Source organism: Dipodomys merriami, unplaced genomic scaffold, assembly GCF_024711535.1.
Source record: "Dipodomys merriami isolate MVZ:Mamm:240054 unplaced genomic scaffold, mDipMer1.0.p SCAF_6, whole genome shotgun sequence".
NCBI classification, from domain to species: domain Eukaryota; kingdom Metazoa; phylum Chordata; class Mammalia; order Rodentia; family Heteromyidae; genus Dipodomys; species Dipodomys merriami.
Window position 1 is genome coordinate 23,343,828 of NW_027206179.1, and position 24,132 is coordinate 23,367,959.

At 41.0% G+C, this 24,132-nt stretch overlaps 1 protein-coding gene across 1 annotated transcript in view; it reads right to left on the bottom strand.

Moving 5' to 3' along the window:
* The window catches only part of Dnajc3 (DnaJ heat shock protein family (Hsp40) member C3), a 36,435-nt gene extending 17,212 nt beyond the window's left edge, over positions 1 to 19,223 (bottom strand). Inside the window, exons 1-4 of the mRNA XM_070002729.1 lie at positions 19,014 to 19,223; positions 7,834 to 7,944; positions 4,626 to 4,750; positions 2,146 to 2,220 (exon numbers count right to left, since the gene is read on the bottom strand). Of these exons, the coding sequence (XP_069858830.1) occupies positions 2,146 to 2,220; positions 4,626 to 4,750; positions 7,834 to 7,944; positions 19,014 to 19,095 (393 nt within the window). The 5' untranslated portion in view covers positions 19,096 to 19,223. The remainder of the gene's footprint in view (positions 1 to 2,145; positions 2,221 to 4,625; positions 4,751 to 7,833; positions 7,945 to 19,013) is intronic.
* Between the last annotated feature and the right edge of the window lie 4,909 nt (positions 19,224 to 24,132).

The following is a 24,132-nucleotide window of genomic DNA, read 5'->3' on the forward strand; positions in this document are numbered from 1 at the left end:
CTGGTGGTAGGTATGTAAATTGCTATCATATTTCTGAAGAGTATGCAGTGTTTTTTAATTTAAATATAGAACTACCATAAGACTAGTAGTAATCCCTTTCCTAGGCACACATACTATGGAAATGAAATCATCTCCTCATAAAACTATCTGCACTATCATAGTTATTACAGCACTACTATTCATAGTAGAGCGAAGGTATAGAGACAACCTAGGTGTCTGCTATAGTCTAGATTGGGAATGTCCCTCAAAGCTGGGGGACATAATTTAAGTTATTTTGGGTGCTTCCAGCTGACACATATCTAATCACTATCATGGAAGTTGACTGAGTATTGTACTAAAGATATATTGTACTTGAATTTACATTAACTAAAATCAAAATGAAGATGCTTTTCCACTGATTAGTGGGAACATACATTAGTACAGCCAATATGAAAAACCAGCATGCAGGTTCCTCAAAGAACCTTTTTAGTGATACATAATCTATAACATTCTTCCAACAAATCCAAAGCACTTTACACTCTGTAAGGTAGCCTTAATAGAGGAGACTATAAAACTCAACTCAAATCAAATGAAGAGTCTCTCATTCCTCTAGAGGACATGAAGAATAGCTCAGCTGACATCTCTATTATCATGCAGGACAGAGAGAATAACTGAACTTAAGTCAGGATCACACAGTGACCAGGTACACTTCATCTGCCAACCATTCATGTGATTCTTTGACATCAGTCACCAAATATTAATTCAGAAAGTGTGATGCTTTTTTCTGCTTATGTGGTGCTGAGGAATCGAACCCAGGGCCTCATGCATGCAAGGCAAGCACTTTACCACTAAGCCAACTTCCCAGCCCCAGAAAGTGTAATTCTTATATCCTTAAATTTTCCATTTGACTAGAAAATACAATTACATGTTTTGATACTAAGGCAAAAATAGATCCAATATGTTCCCTCAAAATATACCATTTTCCATGGGACCTATGTTTCTTTGGGCCTGGCTTACTTCACTTAATATAATTTTTTCCAAGTTTTTCCATTTCTTAACAAATGGGGCAATGTCATTCTTTCTGATGGAGGCATAGAATTCCATTGTGTATATATACCACATTTTCTTGATCCATTCATCTACTGAGGGGCATCTGGGTTGGTTCCATATCTTAGCTATGGTAAATAATGCTGCAATAAACATAGTTGTGCTGGTAGCTTTAGTGTGGTCTTGTTTGTAAACATTTGGGTAAATGCCCAAAAGTGGGATTGCTGGGTCATAGGGGAGTTCTATGTGAAGTCTTTTGAGGAACCTCCATACTGCTTTCCAAAGTGGTTGAACAAGTTTACATTCCCACCAACAATGAAGTAAGGTTCCTTTCTGTCCACATCCCCTCCAGCATCTGTTGTTAGAGTTCTTGAGTCAAGCGGAAAAGGTCAGATAATGTGATGTCAGGAAAATGAACCCTTAGATGTGTATTTTAATGTTTTTTTCTTTCATGCATGTGTTTCTAACGCATTTATAAGATTATCTCTTTGTTGCTTTGTATGTCCCTCCCCCACAGTATAACCCCTGCCTTCACTATATTTGATGTCAGTATAACTTGTGGAGGAGATGGGGAAAAACCAGTTCTATAAGGATACAGGTGGACCTGTTGCAACAATGAGAAGTACAAGTTGTCATGTCCAAAACAAGCTTTACAACGTCGGTGGGGGGGGGGGGGGGGAGGGAGGAATAGGATTGGGATGGGGGGGAGGGGGGAGGCTGGGAAGGGATGTGAAAGGTAAACAAAGGAGGAGGCTGCAATGCTTGGTAAGAAATGTACCCATTATCCTGCCCATGTAATTGTAACTCCTCTGTACAGCATGTTCACAAATAAAATTAAATTAAAAAAAAAAAAGAAAATGTAATCTACCACAGTGTTAGTCACATTTATAAGAGTATATGCCAACGACTTTCTTTCTACATTTCTATTATATTGCCAGGGTTTGGTTATAGAACTGGCAATGAAAACTTAAGGAAGGGGTGACATTGTCCAAAAGGAAGGTACTCTTTGACTTACATAACTGTAACCACTCGGTTTTTAGCATTTTCAAATAAAAATAAATGTTTAAAATATATATATACCATTTTCATAGAACCACATAAAAATTAAGCTTAACTTACCACTTTTTTAAAATCATCTTCTGCTTCATCAAGTTTTCCTTGTTTGAGTAATAAATGACCTCTCTGTAATCTTGCCTAGAAAAAAAAGGAGGGGGAAGGTTGAGCTGAGATTGCATTTCTAAATTTTCTGCAAACACAAATTTATTTTTCCATGGCTCAGTTTGACTTGGTATGGTATAAATAACTTCTGGAATCAATGAATGTATATATTTTTTTGTTGAAGTATGCTTCCATAGAAATATATTGAAAAATGTATACATTGAAAAAAGTATAACCACAAAAGAATATTAAATACCTAATAGGCACAGTCATTTTATAAATGGTTGCTAGAGACTAGGGTAAAAATGGGAAGTGACTGCTAATACAGACTTTGGGTTTGTTTCTTTGGTTTGAACACGGGGGCCTCACACTTACTACCCATGTATTCAACTACTTGAGCTACTCTACCTGTCTCCTTTCCTGGTGATTACATTCAAGATAGGGTCTAGCTCTATGCCAAGCCAGCTTGAACTGTGATTTTATTTACACTTCCCTTTGTTGTTGGGACAATAGGTGAATGCCACTGCACCCAGTCACTGATCAAAATGAGTCTGAAAATCGTTATGCCTGGGCTAGACTTACACCACAATCCCCAGATCTCCACCTCCCAAGTAGCTAGGATTACAGGCTTGAGTCACTGTGCTCAGCTCCAAAGTTTGTTTTGAGAGGGATAAAAATGTCCTGGAACAAGACAGTGGCAATGATCATACAACATAGTACATATACAAATAGTCACTAAGTACTTGAAAATTTTGGATCTGATGGTGTGTCAATTATATCTTAATTTTTAAAACATTTTTTACATCATGGTAACTTTTTCCACTAAAATTAACTTATTACTTGAAACTACTTATCAAACCTCCAGAATAGGTTAATTTTTTTAAACCTCAATGAAACATTTACTCTAATCAGAATAAAACCTCTATACCCATTTCTCTGATATCCCTTTTCCAATCTTCATAATACTGTCTCTTCTGAGAATGCCATCACTCTAGCAAACATCTTCCAGAAAATAGAAACCACACTGATATTCAAAACTTAAACTTATTATTTTTACAGCACATAAAAATTCCCTAATCTACTGTTAAATGAATATATGAAAGCAAACTTGCAGCCATTCCAACAAGCTTATAGCTAATCATAGTCTATGAAAATTAACTACTTCATTTTTGTGAAAGGTTGTGTTTTACTATATAAAGTAATAGGTTGAATAAGAACTTGATATTGGGAATTCCATATAAAAATAATACATTTCAGGGCTGAGAAGGTGGCTCAGTGGTAGAGTGCTTGCCTTGCATGCATGAAACCCTGGGTTCGATTTCTCAACACCACATAGCAGGAAAAAAAAAAGCCGGAAGTGGCGCTGTGGCTCAAGTGGTAGAGCACTAGCCTTGAGCTGAAAAGCTGAGGGACAGTGTCCAGGCCCAGAGTGCAGGCCCCACGACCGGACCCCCCCCCCCCCAAAAAAAAAAAGAAAAAGTAAAAAGAAAAAATAATACATTTCAAATCAAACACTCCACATCTAATCAAATTCTCAATTCATTTTTGAGTATGGCAGAACATAAACAAGGTAGTCAATCAAATTTCCTTTGAAGCCATCTAACTCATTACCTGCCTGTGAAAACCTCACCTCTGGAACCCTGCTAAGGTTTGAATTTGAAATGCCCCCAACAGGTGCCATGTGTTAAAGGCCTGGTTCCAGCCAATGGCACTATTTCTGAAAGTGGTGGGAACTTTAGGGAGTGCCTAGAAGAAGCAGGACTCTGGAAGTATGTCACTGGAGACCCTTCCGGTACTTTTCCTTCTAGTTCCTGTCTGCTTGAGGCGATCAGCCTCCTCCTCCTCCACATGCTCCACACAATGTTCCACTTCACCTGGACCCAGAATCAGAGACAAGCTCTATGGACTGAAATCTCTGAAACCATGATAAAACACTTCTTTCCCCCTGCAGTTCAAGTATTCAGTCAGAGTGATAATAAAAATAACAAATACACTCACAAAATGAATTCTCTTGCACACTTGTCACAACCCTCAAAGTGAACTGCCAATCTTCAAAATATAGCAGCATTAGAGTAGAACTTTCTCTGAAACTTGTACATTGGTTCCAGAAGAACCTTTCTAATTCAGTATGATATCCTCACCAAACTACTTCCTAATCAAGCCATTTACTCTTTATTCTTCCTGCTACAGTCTCAGTTGAAGCCTTGAATGCCTGGGTTACAGAGATTCTCCTGACAGCCTTCCAAGTGGGAGTACAGGTAAATTTTGGTAAATTCTGTGACCAGAAATTATAAGGACTTCAAATTTCTCTTCTTTACCACTTAACTCATCAAAGTAGCTTTGCTACTCTTCAGCTATGCCTCATACACCAGACCATTCTATAAGAAAGCAATGACCTCTTTGACGTTCCCTGAAACTGCCCTAAAGTTAGATATACTTACTGCAGTGAAATCCATCTTCAATTCGATCACTTTAGTTAAATCAGGAAGTGCTGCTTTTGATTTACCCATAGCTAAAAATACAGTAGCTCTCCGATAGTACGCAATATAGTTATCAGGGTCACCATCTGAAAATTAAAATAATAAATATTAGTTTTCAATAATTTATTCAAAATCAATCACCTGAAGAATTTTAGTTGCCAATCCTATTGAGGCAACAAGGGTTTGGGATATAAGTCAGTGATTTAGCTTACCTATCATGTGCAAAGTCCTAGGTTCAATCCCTATTACCACATTTAAGAAAAGAAAGAAAACTTGTGGAGGGGAAGGGGAAAAACAAATCGTTTAAATAGGGATACAGGTGGACCCATTGCAGCAATGAGACGTAAAAGTCGTTATGTCGAAAACGAACTTTAAAATTTTGGTGCGGGGGTAGGAGGGTGGAGGGGGATTGGGGGGTCGGGGGGAGGATGGGAAGGGATGGGAAGGGGAAATGAAGGAGGAGGCTACAATGCTTGATAAGAAATGTACTCATTATCTTGCCCATTGTAACCCCTCTGTACAGTATTTTCACAATTAAAAAAAAAAAAAGAAAAGAAAAAAGAAAGGCACTAAGAACGCTTTCATCAAAAGTCATGAAATCTCGGGTATAGTCAGTGTTACATATAGTACATGCTTCACATACACAAAGCCCTAGTATGTATGTATACATATGTATACATATTTATATACATGTCAGTTGAGGTTACTCCAAAATATCATTACAAATGAATGGGGTCGAATGGAATCATTGCATATGGGTCCAAAGACAATAGTCCTTGAACCAAATCCAAACCACATACTTCAGTTAAGAATGTCTTTTACATGTTTAAAGAAATGTCAAAGAGGGCTGGGAAGGTGGCTCAGTGGTAGAGCACTTGCCTTGCATGCCAGAGGCCCTGGGTTCGATTCCTCAGCACCACATAAGCAAAATGAAAAAAAAGCCGGAAGTGGCGCTGTGGCTCAAGTGGTAGAGCACTAGCCTTGAGCTGAAGAGCTGAGGGACAGTGCCCAGGCCTAGAGTTCAGGCCCCACGACCGGACCCAAAAAAAAAGAAAAGAAAAGAAAAGAAAAATTAAAAAAAAAAAAAAAGAAATGTCAAAGAAAGAAAAGAGAAGAGAAAAAGAAAAATAAGGAAAACACACAGGACTAGATGACTGCAAAGCCTAAAAGATTTACTGCTTTCTCTTTAGGGAAGTTTGCAAACCTCTGGTCTAGAATATTAACCATATTCAACTTTGAACTTTTGTAAATATGCAATTCAGTCTTTCTTTCCAGATGTTTTCTTACACTGTTTAAGAACAGGAACTCTGAGCTGTGTGCAGGTGACTACCACCTATAATCCTAGCAACTCAGGAGGCTGAGATCTGAGGATCACAGTTCAAAGCTAGCCTGGGCAGGAAAATCTGTGAGACTCTTATCTCCAATTAACCACCAGAAAACCAGAAGTGGCGCTGTGGCTCAAGTGATATAGTGCTAGTCTTGAGCTGAAGAGCCACTTCTGGTGGCATCCAGGCCCAGAGTTCAAGCAGAAAGAGAAAGAAAGAGAGAAAGAGAGAAAGAGAGAAAGAAGAGAGAAGAGAGAAAGAGAGAAAGAGAGAAAGAGAGAAAGAGAGAAAGAGAGAAAGAGAGAAAGAGAGAAAGAGAGAAAGAGAGAAAGAGAGAAAGAAAGAAAGAGAAAGAAAGAGAGAAAGAAAGAGAGAAAGAAAGAGAGAAAGAAAGAGAGAGAGAGAAAGAGAGAGAGAAAGAGAGAGAGAGAGAGAAAGAGAGAGAGAGAAAGAGAAAGAGAAAGAGAGAGAGAGAAAGGAAGGAAGAAAGAAAGGAAGGAAGAAAGGAAGGAAGGAAGGAAGGGAGAAAGAGAGAAAGAGAAAGAAAGAGAGAAAGAGAAAGAGAAAAAGAGAAAGAGAAAGAGAAAAAGAGAAAGAGAGAGGGGAGGAGGGGAGGGAGGGAGAGAAGGGAGGGAGGGAGGGAGGGAGGGAGGGAGGGAGGGAAATTAGGAGAGTAAGTAGTTCAAGGCCAGCCTGGGCGACAAGTCCAGAACAACCCATCTCAACCAACAAAAGCTGGACCCAGTGGCTAATACCTATCATCACAAAATACTCAGAGATAAGTGGGAGAATCCTGGTCAACCCAATATGAAAAATAACTAAACCAAAAAAGGCTGGGGGTAGAGTGCTACCATCACAAGTAGGAGAAGGCACACTACATTCAAATCCCAATATCACCATAAAATAGAGAGAAAGAGAACAGCAAACTCAAATCTCCCTTTTTGTTTTTATAAAAACAAATTACTGTAATAATAGGATGGTAATTATTCTAGGAAAATCATTACATATTATTAAAAAGCAATAACCCCTTGCCGATCAGGTATATAACCAGTCACTCTTTTTCTTTTTTTTTTTTTTAATTCCTAATTTGGGACTTGAACTCAGAGCATGGGCACTGTCCCTGAGCTAGCACTTTACCATTTGAGCCACTTCTCCACTTCTGGCTTTTTCTGAGTAGTTTATTGGAGATAACAGTCTCACAGACTTTCCTGCCTGGGCTGGCTTCAAACCAAGAGCCTCAGATCTCAACCTCCTGAGTAGCTAATATTACAGGCATGAGTCACCAGTACTCAGCTAACTCATCACTCTTAACTATCTCAAATCAAGGAGAAACAAACAGATTTTTTAAAAAAGTCTCTGAGGGAAGTCAATATCAAAAGGTTCTGGAATAAAAGATTATGTTGTGACTCAAAAAAACTCTCTAGGCCTTCAGTCTCTATTCAGCCATATTACCTGCACCATGACAGACCAGAAACAGTAATAAAAGTTGATGCTACAAGGCATAAGAAGTAAAAAGAAGCAACCCAAATTATAAGGGGCAGCTGGAATTTGACAAACACTAGATCCAGAAAAATCTGATTACAAAGGCAGAACACTATATAAAAGATTGAGAAAAGTTTTCTATAGAAATTGAGTTATTCTTGATATTTAACAGTAGTAAGCCTCAATTACCTCTTATGCTAGATATCTATACATTCAAGTATTACATTTATTATTAGATTATTAAGTATTTTAATGTTTGTTTAACATGAACAAGTACTTACTTAAAAGTTCTCCATAAAAAAAAGACTACTGATTAGTATTTACTAAAACAGCCACAGAATGGGTTAGTTTATGATACAAACCTACTGCAGCATGAAACTGAGATAAAGCATCAGCTAGTTGTCCAGCTGCAAGTAACTTCTTGCCCAATTCAAGATGTTTCTCAACATCTGCATTTACTCCACATTCAGCACCTAAAAACACATTTTTAAAAATCTGTTAATTTTTGATAAACCAAGATTTAGTTCTAAAAAATAAAAAGTTATCTGGCTTAGTCATCTACTAAGATGAGAAAAGTCACAGAAGCTAGAAAAAAAATAGAGAAAGTGACAATAAATCACAAACAGCATTTCATTTTAGAGTATAGGCAACCCCCAAACAGACCCACATTCAATCTACCCAATGAAATACTACCAGTCTACAAAACAAAAGGAAAACTGTCTAACAGTGAGATTAGAACTGCTTTATTAGGAAAGCATGCTTGGGTCAGGAATGTGGCTTAGTGGTAAGAGTGCTTGCCTAGCATGCATGAAGGCCTGGATTCAAATCCTCAGTACCACTAAATAGAAAAACCTGGAAGTGGTGCTGTGGTTCAAGTGGTAGAGCGCTAGTTTTAAGCACAGAGAGGCTCAGGGACAGAACCCAGGCCCTGAGTTCAAGCCCCAGGACTGGTCAAAAGAAAAAAAAGGTCAAAAAAAAAGAAAACCTGCTACTGTAGGTAAGTACTTAATGAGCAGGCACTAGTGTCTAACCTTGATAAAAGATTACACAAATATATGCACAGTTATAAAAGTTCAGCAAGTACATACTTAAAAAATTAATGTTTCGTTGCATGTTAACTTAACAGAAAAAACTTGGTGAGGTAGATGCTCAAGTATGTGGGGGCATGTATATTGATATTGTTTTCAAATACTTTTATTTATTTATTTTTGTCAGTTGTGGGACCTGAACTCTGGGCCTGGGTGCTGTCCCTCAACTCTTCAGCTCAAGGCTAGCGCTCTACCACTTGAGCCATAGGGCCACTTCTGGCCTTTTCTGTTTCTGTGGTGCTGAGGAACTGAACCCAGGGCCTCACACATGCAAGGCAAGCACTCTATCACTGAGACACCTTCCCAGCCCTGAAATACTTTTATTTTCAAAAGAAGGCTTAATATGAGAGATGTAGCAATGAAACCTCCCCCATATAATACAAGCTAATTAAAAAAAATTAACAGAGAAATGTCCCAGTGAATGTGCTTGATAAAAAGTATAATTATAGGGCTGGGAAGGTGGCTCAGTGGTAGAGTGTTTGCCTCCCATGCATGAGGCCCTGGGTTCAATTCTTGAGCACCACATAAACCGCAAGTGGTGCTATGGCTCAAGGAGAAGAGTGCTAGACTTGAGCTGAAGAGCTGAGGGACAGCGTCCAGGCCGAGTTCAAGTCCTGCGACTGGCAAAAAAAAAAAAAAAAGAAGTGTAATTATAGAACATTTAAACAGTAGAATTCAGACAATAGGTATTAGAGTGAGTTCTAAAATTCCTTCAACTTTGTGATACATTCAGTACCATGTTGGAGAAAAACACACTGGAGTGCTACGATGGAAAATATAAAACAGGATGCTAAGTACATTATATGCATTTGTCAACTGAAGGCAAGCGAAGGTGCTTAACATAGCTAAATAAAATTTAAAACTTAGTCATGGTCACCATAGTTCAAGTGTTCAATAGTGGCTAGGGGAAAAGAAATAATTTTGTTTACCCTTCATAGCTCTTAACTGGGCCTCTCTGTAATAATAAAACAGATTAACGAGAGGAAAAAAATTATTAACATGTATATAGCCTAAGTAATTCAAAATAATGTAGTGAATTTCTAGGTCTCAAAGAAAGCATTTAAACTTTAGGCATCATCATCTGGTATTATATTGCAAAGGGAAGACTTTTTGGGGTGGTGTAAACAGCATGTTGGGTAAGGAAGAAAGAAGAGAGTGATGAAAGGTGTGAAGATTATAGAACATTATATACATGGAAACTACCAGAAAAATGCTAAAAAGGGATTAAGAAAGAATAACATAGATGATGTAAATTTGATCAAAGTACATTATATACATATTGTCAATATCACAACAAAAACCCTTTGTACAATTAATTTACAGTAATAAAAAAAGTTAAATGAAAAATGCCATCATTTAATGAAACCACGAAGAACAGAGAAACCTCAGTTTGGGAAGATGGCCTGGAAGTATTGAAAACAATAAGATGTTTGCTGATTTAAATCAGTGCTTTCTCAATTGCATTTAAGTGCATATATGCCGTCACACTGATAAGGCTTTCAGAGAAATAGAAGTCCAATATTTTAGCTTGCTCTCTTTGCCATTATGATTTAATCATTAAGGAGTAGATGATATGGGTGATTCTAATAAACAGCTAGAGAAGAAAAAGAAAAACAAGAGGATAAATGATTCTGCGGAGCTATGGCAGTAGAAATAAAAACAAGAGAAACAAGATTACACATGGTTTTTATCACTAGATGTGACAGTCACATGGTGAAAGATTAGGCATCCAGGAAGATAACCAGAGCAACTGAGTACTCACTGCCATTTCAGACACTAAAATCAACTGAATTCATTATTTTACCTAATACAGGAAAAAGCTAACTAAAATTTATCTCGCTACTTATCCTACTCACAAAGTAGTTTTACTAGCTTTCTGTATTCCTAATCTGTAGTGTCTTACTACAGTAAGTACTTGTTGCACTCCAATAAATAAGTAGAGGGGAATTGTTTCAGGAGAAAACTATAGTATACCCATTGATTAATAAATTCCAATATTGTTGAGATTTTGCTATGCTACCTATAACTTAGAGTAGACTGAATTCTTCAAGTTTTCTGTAATATCTGGTTAATGACAATCCAAACTAGTCATCAAATTACTTGTATCTTTCTGTCTTAAAATCTCTAATAATAAAAACTGCTCTCTTCCCAAACAATATTCTGCAAGCTGAAGTTGGATGTGATCTGACATGAATGTCAGAAAGATCACCACACAGCTCATGTATGGAGATAACCTTGTGCATTCTGTCTCTAAGCCATTAAGACAGCACTAGACACACTCAAGCTGCAAAAGATGTTTCTAGCCCAACACCTAGGAAGAACTCTTTTTGACTCACTGTTTTCTAACATTAGAAACTGGTTTACGGTCTGCTCCAATTATTGACTTTTGTTTTTCACTACTTTCTATAAAATTGCTTCTTCCAAGCTACCAAACTCAGTTGTCAGTCATGTGGCTCTTTTCTAGTCTTACATAGAAAACTCCAGTGGGACATATGGTCACAGAATTTTTTTTCTCTTGATGCTCCCTTTTATGTCAATTTAATTTATAACCTACCAAAATAACATAAAAGGGTGGAAGAAAGCCCTACTCTCTCCTCAAGACAGGAAAGAGGAAACATTAACTTTGGCAACCTCAAAATTTAGCATTCTTCAGGGCCCTTATTTGTTTGAGGTATAATTTGAAAACCTCTGAATCATTTAACAGTCTGTTAGAAGGCTGGAGGCATGGTTCTAGTGATAGAGCACTTGTCTGGTAAGCACAGGTCTGAAGTTCAAACCCCGGAACCGCCAAAAAGGAAAAACAAGGGTTGCTAGCATTAGGAAGTAGTTGAGGGTTCTCAATATTTCAGTAGGCTGGTAACTCATTGCTATTCGTCCCATTTAAAATAATGAGGGGAGTCTCTCCCGCTGTAGGAATCCAATTACAATAGACCTTATATTTATTTTTGTAATTCCCTTTGAATAGTCACTACCTTTATAGATAAAAATAAAATATAGTACAATATGATTATGAGAATATATGCTGGTGCTCTGTGGAAATTCTCAATGCAAACAGATTCAGAAACTGCTTATATTCGGGTAGGGAGGTCACCCTATAGTTCCTTCTACTTCCTTACTATAACAAAAAAGATAGCCTGCTTTATATAATAAAAATTACAGAAACTGTTTCATTTAACAAATGTTACTAAGTATATATTTAAAATAAAGATGAAAAAAGTAGCCACTTAAAAAAAAACAAAAAGGAGTGGAAAGCCTAGTGCTAGTGGCTCACACCTCTAATCCTAGCTACTTAGGAAGCTGAGATCTGGGGATCACAGTTCAAATCAAGTCCAGGCTGGAAAGTTCTTAAGACGCTTATCTCCAATTAATCACCAAAAGCAGGAGGTAAAGCTTAAGTAAAGGCTTAAGTGGCAAAGCACTAGCATTGAGTTCAGTGACAGTGCCCAGCTCAGAGTTCAAGCCCCAGTACTGACCCATTCACACACACACACACACACACACACACACACACACACACACACACACACACACACACACACACACACACACACACACACACACACACACACACACACACACACACACACAATGAGCCAGGCACTGGAGGCTCACACCTATAATCCTAGCTATTCAGGAGGCTGAGAGCTGAGGGTCACAGTTCAAAGCCAGCAAGAGCAGGACTCTTAACTCCCAATTAATCCCCAGAAAATTGTGGCTCAAAGTGTTAGAGCACTATCTTTGAGCAAAAGAGCTTAGGGATAGCACCTAGGCCCAGAGTTCAAGCCCCATGACCCCACCTCCCCCCGACCCCCACCCCCCGGCAAAAAAAAAAAAAACCAGCAGAGGTATCCATGCATTCACAGGTGTAGCAGTGGGGGCACAGTAGAAAATAAGATATAAATAAGATATAAACAATTTCTCAAGTACTATAATACTAAAGTGACAGAATGCTTGAGGAAAGGAATACTTATTCCAGATAGCCGATTGAGAAGATAATGTTTGAAATTAAAATACTATAACAAGTCTTGCATGATAAGAAATACTCAGCATGCAAAAACCACAACCATCACCAGGTGCCAGTGGCTCACACCTGTAACCCTAGCTACTAAAGAGGCTGAGATATGAGGGTCGTGGTACAAAGCCAGCGCAGGCAGGAAAGTCCATGAGTCTCTTATCTCCAACTAACCACCAGAAAAACAGGAGTGGCACTGTGGCTCAAAGTGGTATAACACTAGCCTTGAGCTGAAGACCTCAGGGACAGCACCCAGGCCCAGAGTTCAAGCCCCACAAAAACAAACAGAAAACCACAACCACGCAGAGGCACAAAAACAGTACAAAGAACCAAGCAGGACTAAGCTCAACTTCAAGGAACTAAAGAATAATTCTAGCTCAGTAAACAAGGAGAAGGATAAAAGACTTAAGATACTGACTGCACTGGACACTACAGACCACACTAAGAACTTTAGATTTTTATTCCAAGTTTGAAAAGAAACCATTAGCAGTATGGGATTTAAGAAGGAATTGAAAGACTGATTTATTACAGAAAGTACACTCGTTTTCAGACTTTCTCAAACTTAAAGGTAGTTGGGTAGTAGTTATTTTTAAAATTTAGCTAAGTACTAACATATGTACAAGACATGAGGCCCAGAACAGTGACTCAGGCCCTTAACTTAGACACAGGGAGGCAAAGATTAGAGAATCATGTTGGAGGCTAGCTTTGGGGTGGGGAGGGGAGGGAAATTCCTGTACATGTGTTTTACAATACAGGTAAATAAATCAGATAATTCAGATTCTATTAACTAGAGATGCCACATTTTACATAGCATGTCAAGAAGGCTTTGTGAAACATGACTGTTTATTTGGGGCTCAGAGAGAGCAACTTTCAAGACAGCAGCAAGAGCCAAAGTAAAGATCCTTAGTCCAAAATGGGTTTTGCATTTAGAAGTGAAAGCAATTGATACATTGGGAATCTGCTGAAAGGGAAATTAAGATTAAAAAGAGGTTGAAGTAAGTAACAATCAGATATATAGGGTTTTACTGTTACTAGTAGCAGTATTCAATGAAAATAACAGAAAAAGACTAAAAACTACTACCCACTGTTTAAACTTCTGTTATCAAATGAACCAAAATTACAATGCAGTAGTGAGAGGTACAAATTACACCACAGAATAGTTTAAGAAGGAAATGCTAGAGTATTTGGAGTGTTAATGGCAGTGATGTAGTAGAGAGGAAGGAAGTTTTGACAAAGAGATAAATAACCTGCGGTGTCTGAAAATCCCCAAAATTGATGTGTTGAAATCTAACCCTTAGTGGCAGTATTAAGACATTTTGGCAAGAGATTAAGTTGTGAATGCACTTAAGTCTCTTTAAAGGGCTGGAGGAAATAAGCTGGTTCCTTCTGCCCTTCTACCATGTGAAATCACAGCATTTGTCCCTTTTGCCACATTAGGATATAACAAGAAAGCCTTTGGTGCATGTCTGTCATCCAACACTAGGAAGGATAAGGCAAGAAGACCATGAGTTCAAAGCCAACCTGGGCTACACAGCAAGTTCAAGGTCAACCTTAGCTACAAAGTAAAACCCAACCTTTAAAAAAACAAAACAAAAAAAGTCAGGAGCTAGTTGCTCAAGCCAGTAATCCTAGCTACTCAGGAGGCTGAGATCTGAGGACAAGTCTAAAAGAATAAGGTGAGGGAAGAGAAGAAAGGGAGGTCTAAATTGGGAGTTTAATAGAGAACTATGTTTCAAGATCAGATATACTAGGGAATTGTAGGAATATTAGCAATATTTAGTGTACATTTGATATTTAGACTATATGCTTAAAATGAGACTAACTACAAAGTTAGTTTTTTTTTAATCTAAGGTACAACAAACAAGTTGGCCACACCCATACTTAATGGGTTCCATTTTGTCAAGTGAATAAAATCAAAGTAGACAAATTAAAGAGCAGCTGCAACAACAAACACCACAGTGAACTACAGTGATGGACCAATAAATGTAAATGAAGAAAGGAAGTAAAAAGGACATGGATACTTTACAAATACTTGCCTTATTTTCCCTTGTCTGTAAACTCTTAAGATAAACCATCAATTTTATATTGTGCATACTTCACTAAAGTATCATACATCATAAGCCTTTGTTGATTGATTAATCTTTATATTCTAGAACTTCTAATGACAGAAAGGAAAGGAAAGGAAAGAAAGGAAAGGAAAGGAAAGGAAAGAAAGGAAAGGAAAGGAAAGGAAAGGAAAGGAAAGGAAAGGAAGAAGAAAAAAATAAAGGGAAGGGAAGGGAAAGAGCAAACAGGTTTCTAAAGCCATGGAAAGAAAAATAAAGTTATGATTGCAATGTTTGAGTTCTAAAGAACAGGTGACTAGGTTCCCATATTTCTGTGTGAACAAAGGTAAATTGCTGATCAATTAAAAGAACATCATGTATATACATGTGTACATATGAGGGAAGCTAGGAGGAGGGCACAGACTCAAAGGGAAACAGGTGAAAAAAATACAGAGAGGTCTATCAGCTGCACTGGACATTGATGAAAGTGAACTAAGCAACTCAAGGGCAGCAATGGGAGGGAGGGAAGGAGAGAAAAAGAGGAAACAGCTTACACTAAGCAAAAGGAAAGAAACAGTTCTTTTGTCAACATTTGTAGAGTTCAAAAGCTTTACAGAAAATGATAAGGCCAATTCATCTTGTGAAGGTTAAAATGTGTTTGTGACTTTAGCTAAGTATCACTATCCCACAATATTGTGAAGTTTATGTAATCACTTAACCTCAATAAAGAAATTTTTAAAAAAAGAACACCACGAAAATAAACTCAATCACAAGTAAATTTACATGGGAAAATAAACCCTAATACTGCAAGGCAGCTCGTCTAACAATGTGCCTCTCCCACAGAATGAAAACCACTCCATTTCCAAGCCCTCTTTCAGCAAATGTTAACTAATCAGACAAACTAACCTATCTTACTAAAGAAGTTTTTTTGTTTTTGTTTTTTTGTTTTTTGCTGGTCATGGGGCTTGAACTCTGGGCCTGGATGCTGTCCCTTAGCTCAAGGATAGTGCTCTACCACTTGAGCCACATACCACTTGAGCCACAGCGCCACTTCTGGCTTTTTCTGCTTATGTGGTGTTGAGGAATGGAACCCAGGGCCTCAGGCATGCGAGACAAGCTTTCTACCACTGAGCCACCTTCCCAGCCTTTATTAAAAAAGTTTAAATACTTCTAGAAGTTATCCGACCATCTGTTATGGTTAATTTATATAAGTTGCTCAATCATCCATTTTCGTTACTTGCTTTACTGTTCATATTTAATGACAAGGAAATCCTATTGACAAAACATGCTTTTAGTAGTTTAACTTCAAATACAATGTATCGTGATCTTTTATTCATATAAATTTTCAGGGGCTGGGAAGGTGGCTCAGTGGTAGAGTGCTTGCCTTGCATGCATGAAGCCCTGGGTTCGATTCCTCAGCACCACATAATCAGAAAAAAAAAAAAGCTGGAAGTAGCACTGTGGCTCAAGTGGTAGAGTGCTAGCCTTGAGCTGAAGAGCTGAGGGACAGCGCCCAGGCCCAGAGTTCAGGCCCACAACTGGAACCCCCCTCCCTCATATAAATTTTCAGCTACTTTTCTCAATGACCAAAATATATGGTTTAATACGTTTAAGTCAGTGAAATAAGGAAAAATAGGTCCAAATAACACAGTAAGAAAGAAAAAGATAAAAGAAAAACAGTAAAAAGAAAAAAGGGTTTGGTGTTCAATGTTCCTACCCAAGTCACTAAATAGAACAAATCATTAGCAAAGAACTGAAATGACTTTCTTCTCAGTAATGTGAGAATAGCAAAGTAGATTAAACACATTAGAATAGTAAAGTAGATTAGATACTGCCACCAAAACTATTTCTACTCTAGTGCTTTGGACTCTTCAAAGGCCTTTGAGAAAGGGGATGCTAAGAATCAATCTTTCAATTCATGAAGCAGGTTTCTTTCTTTACAACAGGGAAGTCTATGAAACAAAACAATTAACTTTATATCAGAAAAAAAAAACTAGACCATCTAAGCTCATCGATCATAACATTAAACCTCAGTTTCACCTTCACTGTTCTCATTTTCCTTTATTTTCACTCCAAACCTCAGGCCTAGCATTGGGCATACAATCTGACCTAGAGGTCTCCCAAAACTATGAGGCTAATGAAAGATACAGAGAATTTATTTGGGAAAACAGAAGCTAATGGTTTGCTAACTAAAGACTGAGTTGGTATGTATCTTTATATTGCCATCAAGAACCAAGGGTCTAATACATAGACTGATATCTAACTGTTCCATCAACTTATTGCCCCATGGTTTTCAAAGTATGGTTTTAGAAATACAAAATTTTAGTTACTATTCACACTTAATTAAAATCAGAAACGTGATATACAAAACTCCTGTCAAAAGCCTTTATGTTTGTTTTGTTTCTTGTTTTGGCTGTACGTGCGTGTGTATGTGTGTATGTGTGTGTGTGTGTGTGCGTGCATGCGTGTGCGTGTATGTATGTGTGTGTGTTAGTATTGCAGGCTTGAAATCAAGGCCAGGGCACTATCCCTTAGATTTTTCATTCAAGGTTGGCACTCTATACTACCACTTCAGCCACAGTTCCAACTGGAGTTAAGAGTCTCATGAACTTTTCATACCTGAACTAAACCCTGTAATCCTCAGATCTCAGCCTCCTGAGAAATCAGGATTATGGACTTGGACCCACTCAAAAGCTTTTGTTTTGATTCTGATGTACATTTAAGTTTGTATTAAACCTGTCCTGTCTGAAAAATCTCCTCCCTGTTGATTACTTCTGGTGGCTAGCAATGGTGATTTTTCTCAGCTGCCACCAGTGAGAAATGCTTGCACCTACATGAGGTTGTCAACAATTTGACATCTGTCTCCACCCAAGATGAACTTTAATTAAGCGCTCAGAGCCTCGTGTGTGCAGCAGAAATGACACTCCATAGATACATGAGTAAGAGGTGGCTTACACAAAGGATCTTTTCCTTTCTTCTGTCAACCACCTGTATGTACCAAGCAGGCAATGCTCCTGAAGATTACACTCGGGTATTACACTAAGAATTGTCACCATCGCATCCAGACAGAAAGCTCTCTAAGTAAAAAAATGAAGTGTTGATTTTACATAATCATATAAAGAATAGAAATTCTAAAGTGATGGTCTCAAAAAAAGAGAATTGTACAAAAAGTGTGCACCTATATAACTTTAAAAAAAAAACTAAAAGTTGGCATTAAACAGGGCATGTGCAATTTTCTCTTATGTGCCCAAAGTAAAGCATTAATGATAACTGGACCTAATGTGGAAGGGTGAATTGCAAATTAGAAGGTGTTAAGACAAAACTACGCGTCAAATTCCTTCAAAATCCACCTCTGTCGATTTTCTGGGGCAGTCTCAGTGTCAAATTCTTTGTCTCCCTAGAGTCATATTACACATTCTGACTGGGAGTTCCCTAAGAAAATAGGGTAACCAGGAAGCCAACCCAACAAACAAACAAACAAAAAGTGTTGAACAGTTTTAAGAGGGTTTTTCACTAGTTAAAAACAATTCCCAACTGTCTCACCCCCTCTGGATGGACTACTCAAGTATTTCACTCGAACCCTTGGCCGACCGTCCCGTGGTCGTGACAATAGCATCAGTGCGTGTGACAGGACCAGCGCCCTGTCATCGGTATTTCCCACAGCGAGCAGGCTGGCAGCATGCGTTCGAACTGGCACGGGGGGCGTTCGTGGTGACTCCTCCCGGCCGACACGCCAGACTGTGGGACACAAGTGGAATTGAAGAGGATCCCACCCGCCCCGCACGCCGCCCCAGACAACTTGGGAAAAGTAGAACCAGCCATTAGCTGACTGCCAGGCCCCACGCTGGGAGCCCTGGAAAACTTTCCGCGCCGGCCTGCGGGGCTGCGGGCGCCCGCCCCGCGCCAGGTGACCCGCGCGCGGCGGGGTGCGGGGAGAGGCCACCGGGGCGACCCCCCGCGGGCCCCTGCCCGGCACACTCGGAACCCCGAAAAGGAAGCAGCGGGGAGAGGGGGCCGCCCTTGCCGGCCACCGTTCTCGCTTCCTCCCGGCACCGCGGACCCGAACGAGGCCAGCACCCGACGGCCGTCCCCGGGTCAGTCCCCCGCATCCCGGGGCCTCCGCCCCGGACCCCCCGCGGCCCGACTCCTCCCTCGGAACCCGCGGTCCCGGCCCCGCGGCCCGCCAGTCCCCACGTCTCCTCCCCGGACGAACCCGGAACCGAGCGCCGGCCGCCGCCCAGCCGGACGGACGGACTGACGGACGGACGGACGGAGGCCCAGGCCGCGGGCGCCCTCCTCCCCCGAGCCTCGCGCCCAGGCGCGGCGGGGAGGGAGCGCGGGGTCCCGGGTCGGAAGTCCGCTCCGCCCGGCGGCGGCGGGGCAGGGCGGACTCTCACCTTCGTACTGCAGGTCCACCAGGACCAGCAGGAAGGGGAACACTGCGCCCAGCCGGCTGGTCACGGAGCCGGGGGCCACCATGTCCGAGGGCACCGGCGACGCGGAGGAGGAAGGTGCGGGGCCCACCAGCCCGCGCGGCGCCCGGGCTGTAGTTACGACCGCCCGCCGTCCGCTCTCTCGAATCAGGCCTCGGTCGTGGCTGGCGCCCAGCTGTGGGAAGGCAGCGGTGGGCGGGGCGGGGCTACGCAACGCCCCGAGCGCCGACGTCGTCCAATCATTTTGTTCTTAGCCGCGGGCCGCCTGGGCTCGCCTGGGTCGTGGTGGACGCTGATTGGCTTTGCAGGATGTCGCCCCGCCCCTTCTCTGATAGGATAACGTGGAAGCACGAGACGAGGCTGCGTCTGTCGGTGGTGGAGCTGTCAGCAGGCTCCAAACTGTCGTGGCCGGCGGCGGCGGCTGCGGCGGGAGCGCCCGGGGCGGGGGCGGGGACGGGGACGGGGGCGGGGATGGGGGCAGGGGAGGCGACAGGGGAGTCCCGGCCTCGGCCTCCGAGTCGGCACGCGCATGCGCGGGCCGTGGTCGCAGGTTTTTCCCGGGCTGGCGCTGGGATGAGGGAGGTGCGCGGCCTTGGGGTCCCGGATGGGAAGAGCGGGCTCGGGCCGGTCCCCTGTAAACACCGCCTCCCGCCCGCGTAAAGCCCGTGGAACTCTTATCTTCAATTAGCTAGCGCCCCCCCCCCCAAGCCTACAGTGGCGCTAAGAGCCCAGGGACAGTGCCTAGGCCCTGAGTTTAAGTCCCAGAGTCCCCCACCACACACACACACACACGTCAGCCAGAAAGGATCTGGAGACGTTGGGGCTCTGTTGTGTGGGGCGATCCTAGGGACATCCAAGGAGAAGTACAGTTACCTAAGACAGGTAAGTGACAGGGGCGTGGAAATCTAGGAAGCCCCTCCCCTTCGACTGTCCAGCAAACCTGCAGGGCAGGGGAGTGGGGGGGGGGGAAGCAAGGTTGGGGGGGAGTAGGAAGGCGGGGAGGGGGAGGGAGGAGGGCGATTCTGGGAGATTCAGTGATGAAGAGACTAGAATGGAACCAGAGTATCTTGGGAGTGCGAAGTCTTTTGAGAGTTCAACCATCATGAACTGTAAGAACAGAGAAGAAGGGGGAAATAAAAACCGTTAGAAGGGATCTCACAACTGTCACTCACCACAGGAAACGCAGGAAAGAAGAGATTGAACAAGACCAACTGGGAGTTACACAATTTGCCATCGACCGAGCTTGTTCATGGCCATTTCTTCTGCCACGGACACACAGCAGACACCAGCGATGTTTTACAAAACGTGTGTGTGTGTGTGTCATGTGTAATTACTGTATGTGTGTGTAAGTACTGTCAAGTGCATAGTACTTAACCCACCACAATGTATCTGCTGCTTTATTGATACTTCAAACTTTACAAAAATCGTGCATTATAATAATCCGTGACTTCCTGAAAACACACTAATAAAGATGAAAGGGGAAAGGATTTGAAGGAAAAAGAGAAAGAAACAAAAAAGAGAACTCCATTCATTGTGGGCAAGGTTGGGAGCATACTATGTCAAGAGCAAAGGGTTCTGGTCCTGGCACACTGTGTTATGTAAGTTATCTTCCTCTGGAAGGTGGATTTGATTCTGATGACTTCAAAGTTTGGCTGAAGGTGAAGGTTCCTGTGAATTGTACATATTACCTAGTGAAGATTCTGTGCAAATGAGATACTTTTAGCTAAGACAGATATCAAAATACTGACGTAGGAAAGAATTTTGTAACTCAAATAGGCTGTGAATTTATCACCAGAATGCCTGTAATATGATCTTAAGGAAAAAGCTGCAGAGCTGAAGAAGAATGAGTAGATGATGATAGACTATTATAAAAAAAACAAAAATGGCCCAGCACCGGTGGCTCACACCTGTAATCCTAACTACTCAGGAGGCTGAGATCCAAGGATCACAGTTCAAACCCATTCGGGCAGGAAAGCATCTCTGTGAGACTCTTATCTCTGATTAACCAACAGAAAACCAGAAGTGGTATGTGGCTCAAGTTGTAGAGCACTAGCCTTGAACTGAAGAGCTCAGGGACAGCGCCCAGGCCCAGAGTTCAAGAATCACAACCTACCAAAATAAACATAAAAATGGCCAGATTCTTCAATGTTGACTGATTTCAAACATTTAAGGATCAATTGCATAGCAGTTCTACAGTGTAAGTAGAGTTACCATATGATACATAGATATGTCACAAGAGAATTTAAAATATGTTCACAATAAAATGTGTCCATGAAACTCATAACCATTTGTATATTCAAAACAAGTGAAAACAGGTGTCCAGAAACAAGAGAATTGAAAACTGGTAAATCCATGCAATGAAGTATTATTTAATTTGAAAAAGTATTCAAATACTGATCAATGGTACAATATTGACCCTTGAGAAAAACAGATGCTGAATGAAAAATTACAGATGATGAGTGAGGAAAAATAATGAATGACTTCTACAAAAAGAAACCATTTTTGTGGAGGTGATGAAATCTTCTACAATTAGATAGTATTGCCCAAATGACTATAAATATACATTTTTAAAAAATTGAATTATACACTTTAAATGTGAATTACTCAAGGCAGAAATGGCTGATTTAAATATTAATAGATTGAGAAACAGACTTAGGGAAGCCTTAGAATGCTATAAGCAGGGTTCACTGGACAAATATGATAACAGCTTAAGACCATGCTGCTGATGGAATGTAAACAGAAAACTGCTCATAAGGTTTCAGGTGGGAATGAGAACTAGACTGTAGATTTGTGTTACATTCTGGCAAAGAAATTGCCTACATTTTGTCTGTTCCCTGAGGCTTTGTACAAAGCTAAATTTGAAACTGACAGACTAGCCTGGAAAGCTTTAAAGACAGCATAGAGTTTGGACGATGGCATGAATATTGCTGAGTGCCTTTAGAAAACCAAAGCAAGAGGGTTTGAATTTTTGTAGTTTGGCCAGAAAAGGAGCATTTTTAAAGTTTGGACCAAGGAAGGGATGATTATAACAGATACATAATATTAAAAAGCCAAATACTTTCCATAGGACAATAGGAAAAAATACCTTCAGCGTAAATAAAAAATTGTCCAGCTTCAGCCATAACAGGCTAGATGATGTAAAGATATTTGAAAGACTTCACTTTGCAGCAGAAGTCTGCTCACACACGGTTGCCTTGGGAAGCATTTCCCCATGTTCAGCCATGGTCCATGGAGGTCTAGCTACATGCTAGTGTAGCTGGTGTAGGCTGGTGACAGAGTTTGGCATCATCCACATGATGCTAGTTTTGCCAATAATATGAATGTATTTAAAGGGGAATTACAGGGACTTCTATCTACATACCAAAAGAAAGCCTCAGTGGCCAGGCAAGTCTAGTAGGACTGGAATCAGAGGCAGCCCTTGAGAAGATGATTCAGGAAGTTGTGAGAGTGAAACTGAAACTTCAGTGGATACCACAGTAAGTCAGAAATGCCAGGAACAAGAAACATTTGTTGAAGAAAGCTGCAAGCAGTAAGAAGAGCCTTGGAGAGAGGCTTATGGGCTACAAGTGGCAAAGACATAAGGGTTGCTTGGCTAAGCCATCTAGAGCTACCGGGTACAATGTTTGTTCTGCTGTGTTTTTATGCTTTGGTCCCATTTCTCCCTTCTATGACCCCATGACTCCCATTTGGAATGGGGATGTTTGCTCTGTGTCATTGTATTTGGGGATCATATAGATTTTTTTTATCTAGTGTTTAGTTGTTATAGGACTTCACAGCTAAGTCTACGGCCATACCACCCTGAATGCACCCAATCTCGTCTGATCTTGGAGGACTTCACAGCTAACACTTTGTCTTGAGTCTCAGAAGAGATTTCCGACTTGAACTTTTTTTCTTTTTTCTTTTTCTTTTCTTTTTTGCCAGTCCTGGGACTCCTATTCGGCCTGGACACTGTCCTTGAGCCTCTTTGTGCTCAAGGCCAACCCTCTACCACTTCAGCCACAGAGCCACTTCTGGCTTTTTCTGAGTAGTTTATTAGCCATAAGAGGCTCATGGACTTTTCTGCTCCAGCTGGCTTCGAACCACTATCCTGAGATCTCAGCCTCCTGAGTAGCAAGGATTACAGGCATGGACAACTGGTGCCCAGTTCTGACTTGAACTTTTAAACAAGTCATGCTTGACTGTTAAAACTCTGAGGCATGGGGGCTGGGCAGGTGGCTCAGTGGTAGAGCACTTGCCTTGCATGCATGAGGCTCTGGGTTCAATTCCTCAGCACATCACATAAGCAGAAAAAGCTGGAAGTGGTGCTGTGGTTCAAGTCGTAGAGCACTAGCCTTGAGCTGAAGAGCTGAGGGACAGTGCCCAGGCCCAGAGTTCAGGCACCATGACTGGCAAAAAAAAAAAAACAAAAAAAACAACTCTGAGGCATGAACCAAATGTATCTTACATTAGAAGACATAAGCATTTTGAGATCAGAAGGAATGTTGTGGTTTGGGTATGAGGTTTCCCTCAAAAAAGCTTATGTGTTGAAGGCTTGGTCCCCAGATGGGTGGCTCCATTGAAAGGAACTGGATCATAAGGATGCCTTCTTCATCAGTTGCCTACTTGCATAATTTCAATGCTAAAGTTCATTACCTAGTTGAAGGACCTACATCATTGAGGACATAACTTTGAAGGTGATAGCCTATCTCCAGACCCTTGTGGCGACCGCACGCTCTCTCTCCCCTCTCTCTCTCTCTCTCTCTCTCTCTCTCTCTCTCTCTCTCTCTCTCTCTCTCTCTCTCTCTCTCTCTCTCTCTCTCTCTCTCTCTGTTTCTTGACTGCCACACAAGTGGCTAGCTTTCTTCTGCCTTGATGCTTTTGAAGGCCTAAGAGCATCCCACTGTGAATGGAACTTCTGAAACCATGAGCAATGATAACATTTTTTTCCTCAATTAAAAATTTTCATCTCAGATGTTCTGTCATAGTGGTGAAAAGCTGGCTAACACAGCTAGTTTGGTGCATTTAAAACACAGCCTAAATATCCGGGTGCTGGTAGCTCATGGCTGCGATCCTAACTACTAAAGGAGGCTGAGATTTCAGGATC